Source organism: Thermobia domestica, chromosome 2 (genome assembly GCF_964235325.1).
Source record: "Thermobia domestica chromosome 2, izTheDome1.hap1.1, whole genome shotgun sequence".
In the NCBI taxonomy this organism is placed as follows: domain Eukaryota; kingdom Metazoa; phylum Arthropoda; class Insecta; order Zygentoma; family Lepismatidae; genus Thermobia; species Thermobia domestica.
The window spans coordinates 90,399,398-90,419,258 of NC_137455.1; the positions used below are offsets into that span (position 1 = coordinate 90,399,398).

The following is a 19,861-nucleotide window of genomic DNA, read 5'->3' on the forward strand; positions in this document are numbered from 1 at the left end:
CTATGTACGTATTGTCAGTATTTTTATTACTTTTCACATCTTGCGTATTGCACGCTACGAAGTTCTCCTTTATTTTGATAACTATCTGTATATATGTTTTATTTATTTATTAATTTATTTATTGGAAGGCTTGTGGTCGAACATTACCTCCACCATCATCAGTTAACAATATTTTTACGTGAATTAGATTATTATTACAGTGAAACCTCCCTTAACGGACACCTCTCAATAACGGACACCTCTATAATACGGACAGATTTTTTTGTCCCGGCAAAAACATATGTTCTCTTACGGGACAAAACCCTCCCTTTTACGGACACTCTCAGATACGGACGCGGACAGTCATTTTCCCCCCAAACATTTCAATAACTTCTTCATAACTGACAGAAATTATTCTCGGTTCTGCGATACACAAACACACAACATACATGTTTCTTCTGCAACCGTACTGAGGATTCTCAGTGCACACTTGCTAAAGAGCTTTATTATCCTTGTAGAAGAAAAACCATGCATTTTTCGCTAAACAAAAGTTTAGCCCATTAGTTGATTCCTAACGCATCTTTTGAGAAGGTTGTGAGAACTTGAAATAAGTGAAAAATGCTTATATGTACTTAAGAAAATTAGCGTACACGAATTATCTTTTGCAGTATACGAATACATTAATACATCCCCCAGCAGTAGTATTATTTAACAGAAATAAATTTCTCCTTCATCCCTCCCAGTAACTCAAATACGTACTAAATAGAGTATTTTCATATTGAATTTTACGCGTTTACGCTCATACAAAATGTATTTTCTGTTTTACTGCATACAACTACCGTTGTGAGAAACTAAATTTCTGTAACCTCTCTGTAACGGACACCTCTCAGTAACGGACAAAAATTCATGTCCCATTGGTGTCCGTTATTCAGAGGTTTCACTGTATTATTATTATTTAAAGATAGGAGAGGAATTTTCATATGACGTTGGAAACAAAATGAATGGATAATGAATACCCCCGATAGCTTACCTTTGGGACCATAAATCTTGTGACCGCTTATGGACATTAGGTCAATATTCATGTCTTGAACATTAAGTGGTATTTTTCCAACTGCTTGTGCTGCATCCGTGTGGAAAAATATTTTCTTTGAACGACACAAAGCACCTGTGAATACAAACTACAATGTTAAAAACAAACAAATAACTTTAAAAACCTGTTTATGGAAAAATAAAAGATTTCTCTACTCCATTCTTCCGGGAGGGTGACAAACTCAAGCTTATTTATTTAAATATAGAATTTCAAATCAATTCTCAGAGAATGTATTTCCTTTACCGAATATTTTTTGTACTATACAATTGTCTTCTAGAATAGTGGTGTGATGTTCATTGATTAATGAGAAGTCTGGAAACACTTCTTACATGTTTTAACACGTACACGTGTGAACTGGAAGTAGTATACTTAAGATTTCATTTTTGCTTATCGAACAATTCTCAGATAATGTAAAACAAGAGTTTTCATTCAAATTAAATAATAGAATTCACAGCTTTTTCATAGTTTTTACGGTCAGAAATTTTATAGAAATAACCTTTATTGACCGCGCAACAATAAAAACAGCTCGGTGTGACTTTTTTTTTTTTTTTTTTTTAACATTTTCCAGGTTTGATAATGAAATACACCGTTTATTTACGGCTTTTACGGTTGGATGGGCATCTTGTAAAAACATTATAAACAATATTTTCTTCATTAATTATAGAAATAATAGCGAGTAAAATACTTTTAATATTTTCAGTTGTACTCTTCAAAATTCCATCTGAGAAAATTCTATGTACTATTAAGGTATCTAAGGATTACTTTCAAATGCGAAAGTATTCAAGATTAGAATTTAATGATCTTGAACAATTCGTCAAAATATATTAGTACGTCTATTAGTAAAATTTACAGTTGTCATCTGATTTTTTCTCTTCGCACGACTTCAAATAATTTTATTGTTCCCTATTCAAAATGTCTGCAATCAAAAACAAACTGCTGTCCAATAAAAAGCACTCTATCTGAGAATACAAATGTTCACACTTGTACACTTTCATTTGAGATGTTCGTCCCAAAATCTTATGAAAGCTTAGGCTAACTTAAGATCTTACAGTATTATTCATTTTGAATGGACGTTATCTTGACGCTCCTAGTTTCTACTAGTTCTATATGAAAAGTGAAGTAAAAGAAGCACAATGTTAACAAGAGCAGTTCAGTACGGAAAGCCACGAAAACTAGCTACAAGAAGGAGGCGGCAACGCGGCAGTATCTTATAGCAGTGGTTTCTACCCTTTTTTGACTCACGACATTTTACCGTATGGTGACACATGTTTGATTTTTTATTAATAGTAATATAAATTATAATAGTGTAAGGCTACAAGTTTATTAAAGGACTTAGCATTGTTACTGACTATGTAGTATTGAACATTGTTGCTGCCGTTAGAGGCACTGACTGTTAGACTGTCTCAAAGTTGATTTTAACTAATTATCAAATGTTTCATGATTTTTAAATTTTAAAAATTCGCGACACACCCTATGGGATTGTGTAACACACTGGTTGGGAACCACTGACTTAAGAGACAACTGGAAAAAAAAATAAATATTTCAGTTTTACGTCCCACGATTATGGCGGCTAGGCTAAATGAGACGGTGACGATGAGAAATGAATGCAATGGTGGAAATAATAAAGTGGGAGGAAACGGGAGAACTTCGAGAAAACCCACAAACACGGTGTTTGTCCACCACAAAGCCCACTTGGCGCGAGCTGCGATCGAACCAGAGACCCCACGCACTAGACGTGAACGCTCTACTACCGAGCCACCGTGTTTCCATGAGACATGTCGAAAGTCTCCAGGGAAAATTATTTTTGTAAAATTGACTGTGTGGGATGAATTCAAATTCTATAAACGTATTCACCTCTCTTCTCATGATATTCTACATACGTTGATTGCATTTGGCTACGTTACTTCTGCTACTAGTCACCGAAAAAATAAAGATAAGGAAGAAGTTTTGTTGGGTAAAAGAAAATTGAATGTGATATCTGAGCAAGATTAGAATAAGAAAATATAATCTTAAACCTATGCTCAGCGGGCTTAGTTCAATAGTTGAAATTATGAAATATTTCAATTACACCGTACATTTAAAATAAAACAAATCAAAACAACAAAGGTACATATGAAAGTTACTGAAAATGGTAAGTACACAACTATGTATATTCGATCATAACATGGCATGTATTTTGAACAAATAGGTCCACAATGCTTTCTTATCTACGAAGAATTGATTAACAAAGCCTGTGACAATGTACTCTGTATTTAATTAACAATAATAGAATGACTGATCATTCTTTCAATTTCTGTATGCTTGATTAGCAATTTATCATTTTAACAGATAAGATAATGTTAATATTGTGACAATGTATACACACTTCCATTCTACAAACTTATGTGATTTTCCAGTTGCTAATATTGAACTTCTTACTACAAATGTATATGCTGTGTTACATTAATTCTTTCAATGACTTTAATCATCCTCGATAATCGTCAACTGCATGCCACTGAGCTTGAAAATTTTATTTTCCGATTATTTTTATTAACCTCTTTTAGTCTGTGCACATATCGGCGCGCAGTGAAAGCTTATATGGATTAAGATGGTCGAAGGAATAAAGCTGATTGACCCGTCCTTTACTGCTTCATAAATAACAAACGTGCTGTTATGCTTATGGAAAAATAATCAACTTAAGTCGATAGCGATAGCGATTATGTTCACTCGTATTAAATTTGTTGATTATTCAAACATGAAAGAATGACCATACAAAAATCGGATAAATACAGGATCACTATCCAGCTTACAAAGAGTCAAACTTTATGAATTATTTCGCTGTATTCTGCCCAGCAAATTATAAACACTTTTAGGGTCACTTACCTATTTCCAGTAATTTCACGAGGGTTGTAAATAAAAATAAAACTATATTCCAGTATATTTTCGGGAGCGTGAGAACAATGCCTATGATTGTCCATTGAGTACACAATGTATTGACTATCCTTAATTTAATTACAATGTATGATAAAAATTTGAATTTTCTACTCTACACTTCCATTTCACTGAAACTCTTCTTTCTTTCTTTCTTTTCTCTCTCTCTCTCTCTCTCTCTCTCTATCTATCTATCTATAAATATATATACATATATATATATACCAAGTAGTCTAAAAAACCTTGAGCCTTTTACGCAGGAGATGACGTTAGTGTCCCACAGCTTAGAGTATGAGACGCAACGGATCAGACCCAACGTCATTTGACAGCTAACAGTTGAAGTTAGTACATGTGCAAAAAGTATTGGAACTCTTATTACCAGGCGTAAGGTATGACGCCGTGAAGACAAGTGAACTTTCCGCAAAACTGCGTTAAATTTTACAATTTTATTTCGATAAAGGTTCAAATGATGCATATAATTTGTGCTGTTTATGGACAAAATATGTTATCAAAAGCAACAGACAAAAGATGGTTCAATGGTTTTCGTTCTGGAAGTTTTGATGTCTGAGATGCTCCTCGCAGTGGGCGACCAATGACAATTAAAGTGAATGATATTCTGACAAAAGTCGAGCAGAACCAGCACGTAATCAGTGTCATGACATCGCCAATGACCTAAACATCCATCACCAAACACTGTTAAACCATTTAGAGAAGGTTGGCCACAAAATGAAGCTCGACGTATCTGACTCAAAACATACACGATCGACTTTCTATCTGTAAATCTCTTAACGAACTCGAACCATTTGATTATGAGTGATAAAAAGTGCATAGCCTACGACAACAACGTGCAAAAAAGATTATAGTCGAGGGGAGGAGAAGCTTCACAATGTATGGGAAAGCCGTGCGTTTGGTAAGATTGGAAAGATATTGTGCATCACGAGTTGCTGCACCAGGCAGAAGGATCAATTCGAGCCTGTATTGACAAGAATTAGCGTGAGTGCATCTGGCAAGTCAAAAGAAACGGCCGGAACTAGCCAACAAGAGAAAGGATGTCACATACACCACGTTGACAATGCCAGACCGCATATATCTTTAAAGACCCGTCAGAAATAGACAACCCAAGCTTTTGTATCATGAGGAGAAAATAGCAGTAGCCAGTAAAAACCTTTTACTCTTAGATGTTCGTAAACAAAAAGTCGACTATTACTTTAACAGCTTTAACATACTGTTTTCCTTGGAATATGATTAAAATGTATAGGTTAAGTACAAGTAAGGAGTGTTCTACTTTGTACCAGTTACCAGTTATCTGATGAAAGTATATTCACGAAGAAAGTATACATATTTCGACGAAAGTAAGGCAAGCCTTTAATCTATTCAACATAAAGAGATATCCCAGGCAGACTCCGAAAAAACAACGGGTGAATTTATAGAAATACTTTTTTTTACGAACACTTGAGGTAAAAAGTTTTTATTTTACAAATTATGTGTTTTTTGCGAAGTATTACGATATTTCTACTTTATGTCACGCTTACCAATTTCCTTTATTGGCTGCTTCACACCAATTTCATTATTTACAGTCATTATAGAAACAAGAACAGTATCAGGTCTCATGGCTTCTTCCAAATCAGCAAGATTAATTAGACCCGTTGGTCCAACAGGTAAGTAGGTTACTGAGAATCCTTCTGCTTCTAAAGCACGACATGAATCCAACACACATTTATGTTCCTATAAAGAAAAATTAATAAACTTTACAACATAATTTTAAGTACAGCAGAAGCCCGAAAGAATGCGATTCGAAGTATCGCGGGAAAATATATATATACATTTTTACTCTTGAAACTTGAGTTAAACAGTGAATATTTTGCAAAGAGCATAACAAATGAGTAATTTTTAAAATTGCTGTACTTTATATTACTGTATAATATTGTAATTTACTAATGCACGAGCGTTACCTTCCTCCACCTAAGTGGGATCGATTTTTGTCACTCCTATAGTCACATTCAATATATCGCGGGGCTAAAGCATGTTCCTAGCAGCCGCATTATATCCGGTTTCTACTGTAATTTCAGAGGTATATTACAATGCATTACTTATCATGAAGCATCTATGCTGACAATTTTTAACGAATGAACATGGACGAAAGGAAACAAGAGGCAAAATCTTATTAATACTACGAAGATCCAGTTTCTGTTTCGTTCTTCGTTATTCCTCCCGTAGATACAGTGTTAAACCCGTTATTCCTTCTCGTCTCTTTTTTGTACGTTAATTAAGACTAAATTTAAGCCGATAAATGCTATAGGATTCATAATTTAATTAAGAACACTCTTCGGTTGTAGCTTGTAATTTATTCATACGATTTCAGTGTTTTGTTACTCCTGTGACAGTGACAATGTATACTTCCTTCCGTGAAATCTAAAATTGCTGAACTGGGCGCACTGTTGAAGTTCTTCCCTTCTTCTGGAAATTCTTCTGAGAAAAGATGGGTAATCTCATTTCTTAAAAAGTGCAGATATATATATACCTTTTTTGAAACACTTATGTTGTACAGTTAATAATATTTACCATTAATTTTAAATCTTTATCCCTCCTGTGTGTTGTGTACAACAGTAACGAAATTTCACATAACTGTTGATCAATTACCACTACTTAAACGAAACAGGCTTTTTAGACCAAGTATCTTGTACAGATTAAATGCTAATCACTGATTTTTTTTTTAAAAAAAAGTCTATTTTTTGCTCGGAAATTAGGCTCTAACGAATTTCTAGGTAACTGTATACTTATTTTTCACATTGGTTGTAGAAATTAGTATACACAAATATGTGAAGAGTATGTAGTTTATATAAAAATGTTCATATTTACAGATGGCATTGATGATAAAGGCAGGACAAGGTGACGAGGACAGATAGGATAAATATCTAAAACTAATGACACATTATCAAGTGTGGAACACACGCCCCTCATCCTGTCCCAAAACATCTAACGTTTTTCACAAGTTAAAAAATCTTTGAGTTTTACGTCCCACGGTTATGCCAGTTAGGCTAAAGGAGACGGTGAAGATGAGTAATGAATGAAATGGTGGAATGAAGAAAGTGGGAGGAAACGGGAGAACCCCGAGAAAACCCACGCACACGGTGTTTGTCCACCACAAAGTTCACTTGGCGGGGGCTGGGATAGAACCCGCGACCCCTAGCACCAGAGGTGAACGCTCTACCACTGAGCCACCGCGGCCCCCTTTTTCACAAGTTAAGTTATTTACTCCTCTCTGAGGAGAGTTCCACAGGAAGGGAGGAACCTAATAACGCGTCAAGTTTAGCAATTTTTAGACGTTTTAGAGAATACTGAAAGAATATGAATGACAAAAATTCGAAGTACATAGTAAGACAGTACTCATTAAAGACATTCTTAAATGTACAGTGAAAGGAATTATCTTAGATTCATGCCTATTGCCTCGTAATATGAAAAAATATAATAACATTACTTAGCGAGAAAAACCGATTTTTTAATATTTGTTAAGATAAAAAGATAATTTCTAGGACATGATAAACGCACACACAAAAGATACGACTCACTATGTATGTGTAAAACAAGGGGAAGCAGACAATGAGAACGTAGTTTAATAGATAAATGACTAGATACATATGGATTGTAGAACTCAGGTATACTTTTTCCGCATAAGTATCATTATTTCATTCCTCATTTATAAGTATAATCAGTTTGTACCATAAAGATACACAGGAACAGATTATGTTCACAATATGTTAATACATGATAATTATGCATCTAAATCTCGTTATTTTACTGTTTGAGTATTACCTCAGAATCATTTACTTATTGAAACAAGTAGATCTCGTTTCGCAATGTGCAATTACAGGATTCTTCCAAACTATAGGAATCTAATATTGCACACATTTCATTTCCAGCTTTAGTAGAGGAATAACAGTACAGACGGAACATTCTCTTGGGATGCTGATTCTGAATCAGAAAACAATTTGTCACTATCTTTTACCATTTTGCTCAAATGGGAACCCAATTGAAACCTGAAGCAGTGCATTTCTATATTTACAAATTCTAGCTACAGGATACATATTGAATAACTAAGAGATAAAAAAGACTTACCTTGTATCCGGGGAGCGACAGCTACCCATACAGTGTCGATGCTCTCTGGCATCTTTTTCAATGTTTTCAACTGCAGTAGTAGACTCTTAACATACTAGATAGGTTTCCTCTGTCTGTGGAGAGACTTTTCTGAAGAGAAATAAGCATGTTCAGTCCTCTCTTCCAAAAATTGTGTTAAAGTTGCCTCTTGAAAAATACGTTATAAAGTGGAGAAGCGTGGATAAAAATTTCAGTTTATTACACTTCTGTATATCAAATCTTGGCAAAATTTCATTTTCTTAAAATCAGTTTCCTTAAATTCACGAAAATACATATTCTGCCAGATAAAAATCTGCCTCATAAACACTAACTTTAAACACCCAGCGCTGGCTGCTTTTCATTTAAACTGTGATGGAACCTGAAAAGGTAAATTAGTGTAAACATTTTTTCACATATTTTCCACTTTGTTTTAACATTCATCACTTCTGCCGTAACAGGTTGATAACTGCCAACTTTATTACGAATACGTAAAAAATACAACTCAACCTTCAAGAAAATGAAACGCCTCTCCACCTTATAATGATTTTCTCAAGAGGTTACGTTTAACACAACTTTTGGAAGAGAGGATTGAAATGACTTATTTCTCTTAAGAAAAGGGTCTCCACAGGCGGAAGGAAGAATGAAATGCAAACTGTCAGTTTTATGCCTCACAATTATGCCGCGCAGGATAAAGGAAACGGCGATGATTAGAATAAATGAAATGGTGGAATGAAGAAAGTGTGAGGTAACGAAGAACCCGACAAAACCCACGCACATAGTATTTGTTCACCACAAAGCCCACTTGGCGCGAGCTGACAAACTATAAATCCTACATATCAGAGATGAGCGCTCTACCACTGAGCCACCACGGCCCCTTTCCACTATGTTACCAGTCTTACAGCGCTGTTGAAGACATTGAAAAAGATGCCAGAGAGCATCGAAACTGTATGGGGAGGCTTTTGCTCCCCAGATACAAGGTAACGCTTTCTTATCTCTACGTTAGTACCACTTTTGGTTTCAATAGACGCATAAAAGGTAACTTGAAGCTATTTTTGTAACGATAGATCCATATTTAAAATAAATAAATAAATAAAAACGTTAAATATTATACTTAGTAAACAAAACAGTACGTATATATATATTATTTATACGTATGTATACATATAAATCGTTCTCTCTTTTTCTTACCATTTGTCGACGGATAGACCTACGGATGAAGAGAGTCGTTCTACGAGGGTCGGCTGATAAGTTCTCGCCCGACTCTCTTCCGAATGTACTACCCTGATGTAATTAATATCATGTGAAATGTTGATCTTTTATATGTTTAAGTACCAAATTTCACAATTCTACCATGAACGGTTTTTATTTTACAGGTGAGTGATTGAACCATGGCGGAGCAAGATGTCAAATTCACCAAAGAGGAGTTGCGAGGTGTAATGAAGTTCTTCTTCCTGCAACAGAAGTCGCCCAAGGAAATCCATGGTTGCATGCTAGACACATTGGTGGACAGTACCCTTCATACTCCACTGTGAAGAAATGGTGTGCGAACTTCACGCATGGTGAATTTTCAACAGAAGATGGTGACAGGTGTGGCAGGCCAGTGTCAGTGTCAACTCCGGAAAAACTGGACCAGATTCATGACCTGATTTTGAGCAGCAGGCGGATTTCGCTTCAGGAGATAGTTGACAAAGTGCACATATCCAAAAAACATGTTGGGTCAATAATCCATGATCAGTTGGACATGCGCAAGCTTTCTGCGAAACGGATTCCGAAATGTTTGAACGCGGATCAGAAACGCGAACGTGTGAATCATCGCAGCTGATTTTACGGCATGTTGCGAACTCCAAGGACGACTTTTTGAATCAGCTTGTTACCCAGGATGAAACGTGGTTGCATTACTTTGATCCGGAAACCAAACAGCAGTCATGCGAGTGGCGCCACTCAAGATCTCCAAGGCCCAAATATTCAAAGCACAAAAGTCCGCAGGGAAGGTACTTGCCTCAATATTCTGCGATAAGGATGGTGTTTTGCTCTCAGACTACCTTCCAAAGGGCCAAACCATAACTGCAGAGTATTACTGCAGTCTGCTGGCTAAGGTAAAGGACGCTATTTAAGAAAAGCACCGGGGAAAGTTAACACGAGGTGTCTTGTTCTTGCAGGACAATGCTCCCGTCCACAAGGCTGGCAGAACAATGGATTTTCTGAGGGACCTAGGGTTTCAGTGCATTGACCACCCACCTTACTCGCCAGATCTTGCCCCTTCTGATTATTATCTGTTTCCAAAACAGCACTGAAAGGACAGAAATTTCACAGTGATGAAGAGGTAATAACAGCTGCGGATTTTTTTTTTTTTTTTTTTTTTTTTTGAGGGGTTGGAGAAGTTGCAGCATCGAAGTGTCAAGTGTGTTGATCTTCGAGGGAACTATGTTGAATAGCCTCACACTTTCATGCCTGCAGCTCAAGTCCTTCTGGGTCGGTCCGAAAACTTATCAGCCCACCCTCGTACATGACTTCCTATACTTACACATAGCATAGTTGGGAAGTCTGAAAACGAAAAGACTCAATTCCATAGTGGTGTATATATCATATTAACTTTAAAAAATTAGTGAACATGGGTTCGGGGTATTTTCACTTTAAATAAAAGGTACGGGCCAACGTACTAATTTTACTCCAATTCCTTAAACTAAATCACCTCACCCCAAAAGTAAACTATCCCTTGCTGCTATTCTCATAAAAATAATTTATGCAACATTAGAAGAAGAAGAATCAAATATTTATTTATGAAATATGACTAAAATCACCCGTGTCGTATTTGAGAAAGTACTGACAAGAGACCCATTCCCTAGAGTAAATTACCCCTTTTGATTTTTCTCGTACGAAATAATTTACACAATATTTTAGAGTTATTAATGAAATATGAACAAAATGGCATGACTCGTTATTGTGAAAATCGTCCGAAAAAACTCACCCGTAAGAATAAACTACCCCTCGTAGATTTTTTCAGCACAAACAAGTTATGCCATATTGTCAGATTAATAATGAAATATGAACAAAATCGCCAAAATAGTTTCTGAGAAAACTGTATATATATATATAAACCATTACCGCCCCTAAATCTTTTCTGAACAAATTAATCATACTATATTGCCAAGTTACTAATGAAATATTTATTTATGAAATATGAACAAAATCGCCTGAGTCATCTTTGAGAAAATAGTTCGAAAAAAAACTCATCCCCATTCCAACAATAACTACCCCATTTATTCATTTCTCAGAACAAATGAGTTGTCATATCGTCAGGTAATTAATGAAATATTTATTTACAAAATATGAACAAAGTCGTTTCTGAGAAAGCCATCCGAAAGAAAATCCACCCCCAAGAATCAACTACCCCTTTTCCATTTTTCCCAGAAAAATTACTGATACCACATGATAGAGTTGTTTTTGGAAAAGTGACTTATAAAAGCTAAACAAAATCGTTAAGCCGTTTTTGAGAAAATCGCAATTTCTTATTTTTCCCATAAGTAAATTACCCTTATTTTTAGGAAGAAAATTCGAAATCTCTCTGAAGCATCACATGAATACCTTATGTTTAAAATTTGGTTGAGATATGTTAAACGGCACAGCCTCTAGATGACTGCTCATGAGGACGAACAGACGGACAGTCGAAAAATCACTTTTTCGGTATCTATGGGCTATGTAACGTATAAATCCGTTGACATCTCGAATTCGATTTTGCTACGATCAACACACTTTCTTCTCTACTTTTCGATGTTACTCGAAAAAAGAAGAGAAGAAGTAATAATAATAATAATAATAATTCGATATAACCAATATTAAAATGTGAAAAACTTATTCTATTTTTTTAACGTAAATAGCACATGCTAATAGCTATGAAATTAGAACTTTCAAATGTGAAACACACCACAATGATATTAACTTCCTTAAAACATTCTTCATGTTAATCAGTAGTTCACATCATGATTGAAAGAAATACAAATTCCTACGAAAACTCCACCTTTTAACTACTTCAGCAACATCTTTGTAAATATATATATATATATATATATATATATATATATATATATATATATATATATATACATAAAACGCTAGACTTGTTTCTTTGCTTCAACTTCCCTATCAACTCCAATGCCATACTGAACAGACTAACAGATAGCACCGGAATCTAGAATACATATATTTCCACTGAACCTGAGTTTCCTGCAATAAAGGAGAGAACATTAGTTACTAGCAGAAGTAAGCTTCTAATCCGGTATAGAAATTTAATATCAATGAAAATATATCCCATCCTTCGATGGAAATATATACCTTTTATATGTATATAATCTACTCACCGTTCGCGTTGTAATAATATGCTTCTTCTTACTGGCGTAAAACCTGGCAACACCTTTAATAGCTATGTTATTACATTCTGTAGCTCCAGACGTAAATATAATTTCCTTTGGATCACTCCCAATTAGGCTGGCAACTTGCTGCGGACAATGACAAAACAAAGTTAATTTTTTAGCAAACTAAATTTATAGATAATTTCTCTTCTTTTATATATTTCAAACTCGAAATCTAAACTGTTATGAGAAAGATTCAGTAAAATATTACATACATGCTAAAAACAATAATTTATGAACATTTCCTTCAAGTGAAAATAAATTGCCACTCTCATGAACACATTTTTCTCTTCAAAATGTTAGTGGAAGATTAATATACACTACATATTGCACGACTCTAGGAGGAGAGGGCGTGAAGGACCAAGACTGTAAAGGCAAAAAACGTGTTCCGAACAGGCTGAAGGGGATGGTGAGAAATGATTATTCAATTCATCCCCATGTGAAAAACCCACGACCACACGTAGACTAACAAGAGGGCCATGAACTTCGACGAATTTACAAAGAGAAACGAAAACAAAAATAAGATTGGGAACGTATGTTCTAAGGCAGCAAGTTGGCAAATATATATATATACATCTTATCCACAAAGTCCTGGAACCATTAGAATAAAGACATGCGGTTTTTTTTTGTTTTTTTTTTTTAACGTGTTTTACAACTCTCCAAGTTTTATTAAGTTATAATAGTTGAATAGTATTCATATTATTCTGATCATTGTAATGAAATTAATGGATGCAGTTTTTTGTATACTTGCAGATTATGTTCTTGTAAGCGACAATTATGACAGCACAGGAGAAGGCCCAATGTGTATGGTGGTATGCTGAGTCTGGTAACTCACCAGAAACTGTGCAGCGATAATTCCGCCAGAAGTATGGGCGAAATTCGCCATCAAAACAATCCATAATTAGATGGTCTGCAATGTTTTTAGAGACAGATAGCGTAATGGACTTGCCGCGGAGTGGACGACCAGATGTGGCTCAAGAAGTGATAGACAACGTGCAAGCGGCATTTCAGCGCAGCCCTCAGAAATCGGTTCGTTGTCGTGCTTCACGCGAATTGCATATTCTGAGACCAACAATTCATAAGGTCCTCCACAAGCGGTTAAAGCTGTATTCCTACTAAGTACAAATTACGCAAGCTTTGGAGCCAACTGACCTACCTCAGCAGGCTGATTTTGATGCTCGGATTCTGGCCTTAATCAACGAAAAAAAATCAGTACCTGCAGCTGGTCATGTTCTCAGACGAAGCTACGTTCCATGTGTCTGGATATGTTAATCGGCATAACATTCGGATATGGGGTTCTGAACCTCCTCACGTAATTCGTGAACATGTTCGATCTAGCCCAAACTAAACGTTTGGTGTGCTCTAATACATGATCGGGTAATTGGTCCATTTTTCTTTGTTGAGGACATGGTTACAGGACCTATTTAGTACGACATCATTGATGAGTACCTACTCCCTCAAATGTTGGAACTGCAGCCACACATAGTCTTCCAGTACGATGGAGCGCCTCTTCATTGGTCTCTAGATGTAAGGGACCTTTTGGATGGACATTTCCCTGGGCGATGGACCAATCTTCTGGCCACCGCTCCCCTGATATCCCCTTGGATTTTTTCCTTTGGGGGTACTCAAGGATCATGTTTACGAAAACCCTGTTCCAGATTTTGCCACACTTCGTATTCGAATTACCAACGTTATCCAACAGACTGATGCTGATACGCTGCAGCGTGTATGCATGGAGATTTAATATCGTCTCGACGTCCTGAGGGTAACTAACGGAGCGCGAATGGAAGTGTTCTAATTGTGAATAAAACTTGGAGTTTTAGAACACGTTGCAAAAAGTTGCATGTCTTTATCTGCTTTAGTTTACGAACTGTTTCATCCTAATGGTTCCAGGACTTCGTGGACACACTTTATATATACACGTTAATCTATATAATTTCACATCTCTCTCATTTGCTTAATACTATGCGTGCCTTTGGTTTCATATAATGACGGTTTGGATTTCAAATAACGATATATTGAATAAGTACTTATCGCACCCTTTAGTCCGCGTGGTATGGTACTTGCTGAAATCCCCAGTGATGCTCTTTCACGCCTTCCAGATAGGGGAACCATGTTCTACATGTAACTTTTATCACTATGAACTTTACGGAAAACCCTGATACTACATTTTCCAGCCACTACATATTTTTGTGACGTAATTAGGATAGAATGAGTTCGATAAATTTGATGTTTTTTTTTTTTTCTCAGGAAAGTCAAGCGTGCTGAAAAATGTTAATATTAAAGAAAAAAGTATTAACAAAACTAAATGCATTGTAACCATCATTAACGGAATGGTAGACCAGTCGAATTAGGTACCTCTCGTAGACATAACTGGTAATGAATTTTTCTCTTCACAGGATTGTTGTAATAGTGGTCCTAATCAACATACTAAAAGTCCTGAATGATCCCCCTTGTGCTAACTCCGCCATCTTGGAAAATGACGGACGATAACAAATCTTTATTCAGTTTCCGGCTAATTTCTCGAAAACGATTATTTTAGAAAGAGAATGAACTAGACCAGTTTGAAAGAGCAGAAAATTTCCGATTAGATTGAACTTTTACATTTCTCTCAAAAGGTAAGCATTCTATCATCATCCACACGGCAATTTTGGTGAGGTGTTGTGTGGTCAGCACATCGACACCCCTTGAGATATATTTGTGATTTCCTTCCTTGCTCATAAGTAGTGAAATTTTCTCTTCACAAGATTGTTGTAATGGTGGTCCTCATCAACATATTAAAAGTCTTGAATAATCCAACTTATGTTGACGCCGCCATCTTGGAAAAATGGCGGACAATCAGGTACCTTCATTCGGTTTTTGGCTAATTTCTCAAAAATGACAAGGAGTAAAAACTTTTCTAATAAACAAAAATTACACATTTTTCTTGAATATTGATGCTTCTCCAGAAATTGTGGCCAGTTTTCCTGTCTTGAACTATAAATCAGCCAAAAATGATCTCTATTACCGGAATATTGTATTTTTATAGGATAATTGACTATTATTCGTCTCCATTGATATTTTTAATTAACAGGGATGAATTGTAGAATAGTTCTTGAGTATTTGAGCGCAGAAAAATATTCCCTTCCTTATCTAGTCATACCACTTTTGCTAATAAAGATATATTTTTCAGTTCGTGATTTATAAATCGCAAGCGCAGATATTACTTATTATGTTTGTAAGGTCTATTCGCACACCATCTTTATCATATTGGGAGGTAAAACCATTGGCGTATTTTTTTCACTTCGATTTTTTTTTTTTTTTTTTTTTTTTTACGTGGTGTCTTCTGGAGGCTTAATCCACGAATGTAATCATCATTCTAATTTCCATCTTCATTCTCATCATCCATTATTGCAGGTTGATTACTAGATCCCATTCCGCTGCAGTAAGCGCAAAGATCAGTGCATTCCATCCGTGCTTCAATGCGTAAACAACGCCTTCACCTGAGTCAAAGCTTTCCATTCCCATTCTTCTGGATCAAGGTGTTTCCATAACTGCACTTGATGGCAACCCCTCAATATGTGCATGGAAGCTGCATCTGAAGTCGGAGGAAGACTATTCAAATTCACTTCGATTTTCCTTTTTGCGATTTCTATTAAAACATTTATACCTGTAGTAATCAAGACATTGAGCTCCGTATAATCCAAGGGACGATAATCTCATTCTTGGTACCATCAGGATTATTGAAGATACTTACAGCATCTCGAATGGTCTTCTCTCTTGTTAAGCAGTGCAATTGTCTTGGTCTTTCCCGAAGGCTGAAGTCGTGACAGAACCACTTACATTAGGAGCGAACAGGGAATGTTCTTTGAGGTAAGGGTGGCAAAGTACGTTTTAGTGGGTACCTTCAGTTGCGTGGTAAAGTACGTTTTAGTGTGTACCTTTCCTCTTCCTGTCTTTACAAAGATTACATTGTTCCCATCTGGGAGTTAAGGAAATTAAAAAGAACTAATAAATCAATGTCCTCACCAACAATTGGCAGTTCGTCGTGATTTTGCAGCATTTATGACTGTGTTTACAATGAATGTGTCAGCATCGTCTTCAGCTTGCAAGGAGCTGATGTAATGATTTTGTAATTCTTCTGTTAGAACGAGAATGGAGTTTAGATTTTTTGTTTGTTTGTTTGTTTGTTAGAAAGGAAAATTTCTTGTGAAACTGCTACTTGGGTGTTCTTCTTCATCTCGCAGTCTCTACGCATCTTTTTGTAGCGTATCTCGGACTCTTTCAGAACGTTTTGTGTTCTTGGTAGTTTCACCATACCCATCAAACACCACAATGTAAGCAGAAAGGATGTCTTGAAATGTGCCTTGACGAAGCTATAGCACACGGTGAAGTATAAAACCACCATCAACAACAAATTTACATTCGTTAGGGTGCAGTGTCCATCAATCCATTATGTTGAAACATGAAAAGAGGCTTGATTTGACACATTTTCTCATTCGTCGTTCATCAAATAGGGATTGTGGTAAGGAGGGGAGTTCATATTTAAAACAGTTCTTCAGATGGCTGTCGTCGTGAACTGTTTTTATGATTCTTTGGTACAGCAAATTCGTATTTACAGGCACAACTTCATCATAAAGTCTTACAGTATTATGATTCATTGTGCTTAATGGAATCACTTTGTCTTTCCTTTTTAATTTCAAGTTCTAGAAGTTCCAACCTACTAAGCTCTTCATTATAGCTTTTCTTATTTTCATACCTCTGTGGCAATTGATGGTATCTTTTGCACTGACACCCGTCGATAAGGATAATAACTCCTTGCGTTCCACAAATGGATAGTGTATTTCAAGCCAGCTCACAAATATCTTCGTATCTTGATCGTCCTTTTCCATTCTTATTTTTCGAGACCAATATGTTGACTCACTGTAACCGGCGTTACATTGCAAAATTCCTCGAAGCTTTCAGCCGCTTCAGATGATTCTGACGCGCCTTGTATCCACTTCGACAATCCTCTTCCCTCGACTCAGATCTCCCAACAGTTTTCATGGTTCCCATAAGCATTTGTTCAATAGTCATATCGGTCCATAGGCCAGCACACAATTTGTCTGTTCTTCTGACTCCAAACTTTTCATGTATACTTTCATCTCCGCTTCGGTTAACTTAGAAAAATGCTGATATGTTGAAAGTACATTTGACAAGACTTGGCATATGCTAAGTGGCTAGCAACGTGGAAGAACGGCATCATTTGTTTGACACACTTCAAATGTAGCTCCCAATCACTCATCCTTTCTGCATTTATGAAGTTCTTTGGAATAGTCACCATATGGAAGTACTGTATCCAAAGTTTTGCAGTTGATCCTTTTTCAGCTGTTGGTGTAAGGCAATCGTGAAATTTGTTTAAAAGATCCTTAACTACTGCAGAGCCATTAATGGATTCGTAAGTACCTAATCCATTGATAGCTTGTTTGGCAATGTTTGATATTTCTACTTTCACCTCATTGGGAATGGCTATATTGTTCAGCAAAATTGTACCAAGCTCTTTGTGTTAACAAATGAGCTCGAACAGCCCTTGCGTAGTGGCATCATTTCAAGAATTCTTCTTCTTCTTTGTCTCAGTCTTTTTCCATTTATGTGGGGTCAACGTTTCTGATGAGTCTGCTCCGTACAGTCCGGGTTTCGGAATTTTTCCCCTGTTAAACCTTACTCCTTGAACTTATTCTTTACCAAGTATGCTAAAAAAATAAATTATACATTGTATTTAAATCAGTAACAAACTGAGATCAAGAAAGCCACAAAGAAGCGGCGAGAACAGCCGATGTGCTGACCACACGTCATATCACCAAAACTCTTACTGGTCTGCGATGATCCTTCGGGTTTCTTAAAAATATGAATTTTAGTTTAAGAGTTGAATAATGATCAATTAATACCAAAACATTTCAATAATCCTGCAAAAGTGACAATTTTTTAGAAAATGTATAATTTAATGGTCCGAAAAGTGGCTTTTGTTGTTGTTGTGTGGAAATTTACACTTTGAGAGAAATGTAAAAAACTCTATCTACTAGGAAATTTTCTGCTCTTTCAAACCGACTGTTCATTTTCTTTCTAAAATTTAGCCGAAAACCGAATGAAGATGTGAGATCGTCCACAATTTTCCAAGATGGCGGAGTTAGCACAAGCCGGATCATTCAGGACTTTTATTTGTTGATTAGAACCACTATTACAACAGTCTTGTAAAGACAAAAAATTTATTACTAATTATATCCACGAGCACCATATACAAGAATCCTAATTCGACTGGCCTATGAGGCAAAATAATTTTAAACGAAAGTTCCTCTGCAAGAATAAAGATCATTTGGAGAATAAGAGTGCTACTACTTGGTATATTTTTTAACAATATATATACGATGGTCTTACAGTGTGGAAATACCCTACTAAGTGGTCAACGCGGCAAAATCTAACCAAAGTAACAGTGTTCGATAGAACACACCACAATGACGTCCGCCATCTTTAATGTACGCATTGGTCTTAAATGGAAACCATAGCATGTAATATGTCATTTTAATAGCAAATCTTCGTAAAAAACTGAATGGCACTGTTATTTTTGCTCTAGCACTAACCATTACGAAATTATGGCTGTTTCTTTGTTCTGTACAAACAAAAGAGGACAGTCATACGGCAAAGACCACGCACTGTTACAGGACGTGTTCAGTACTGTACCATATTTCAATCGATTCTGAGTTCTGTCACGCAAAACCCTTGCGTAAGGTGTCGGCTGTAATGTCTGAAGATGCGTTCACAATTCGTTTCTTTGAGATTTTTCACCGCATACACATTTCGCATGCCCCCACAGGTAGTAGACTAGTGGTGTCAGGTCAGGGAACGAGGGGGTCATTCCACAGCACTTCGCTCATACTGCAGATCGAGGTACTCACGGATACAGGTACCATAATGGGGTGCAGGGCTTCGAATTGGAAAAACTTACGAGCAGGGAGTAGATTTCTGGGCTTTCGATATCGGTGGTCATGTTAGCCCGTTAGCGATCACACTAATCACGGAATCGGGGAGGAATAAAGGAATGGGGAAGAAAGGAAACGGCTAGGACCATTACGTAGGTATTTGTCTGGCATTCGTCTGGTATGAATGACGGAAACACAGAAAATCTCAATTAGGATGGGTGATCTGGAAAGAAAAAAAAAACTTTTTACACGTTTTTGACCAAACGAACCCGAGATTGCTTGCCTGCACCAAAGGCGAGAGCGTTAGCGACTATGCCTACGCGGATGGAAAACTTAGGGGAGTTGACCCATCCTCAGATAGTAGTGAAGATGTCCGTCTTCTAAACATGCACCGGTAATTCACC

General features: G+C 36.4%; 1 protein-coding gene across 1 annotated transcript in view; it reads right to left on the reverse strand.

Annotated features, from left to right (window-relative positions):
- Positions 1–19,861, reverse strand: part of Nfs1 (Nfs1 cysteine desulfurase) — a 59,027-nt gene that overhangs the window by 17,089 nt on the left and 22,077 nt on the right. The window contains exons 4-6 of the mRNA XM_081743868.1: positions 12,472–12,609; positions 5,512–5,704; positions 1,010–1,144 (exon numbers count right to left, since the gene is read on the reverse strand). Of these exons, the coding sequence (XP_081599994.1) occupies positions 1,010–1,144; positions 5,512–5,704; positions 12,472–12,609 (466 nt within the window). The remainder of the gene's footprint in view (positions 1–1,009; positions 1,145–5,511; positions 5,705–12,471; positions 12,610–19,861) is intronic.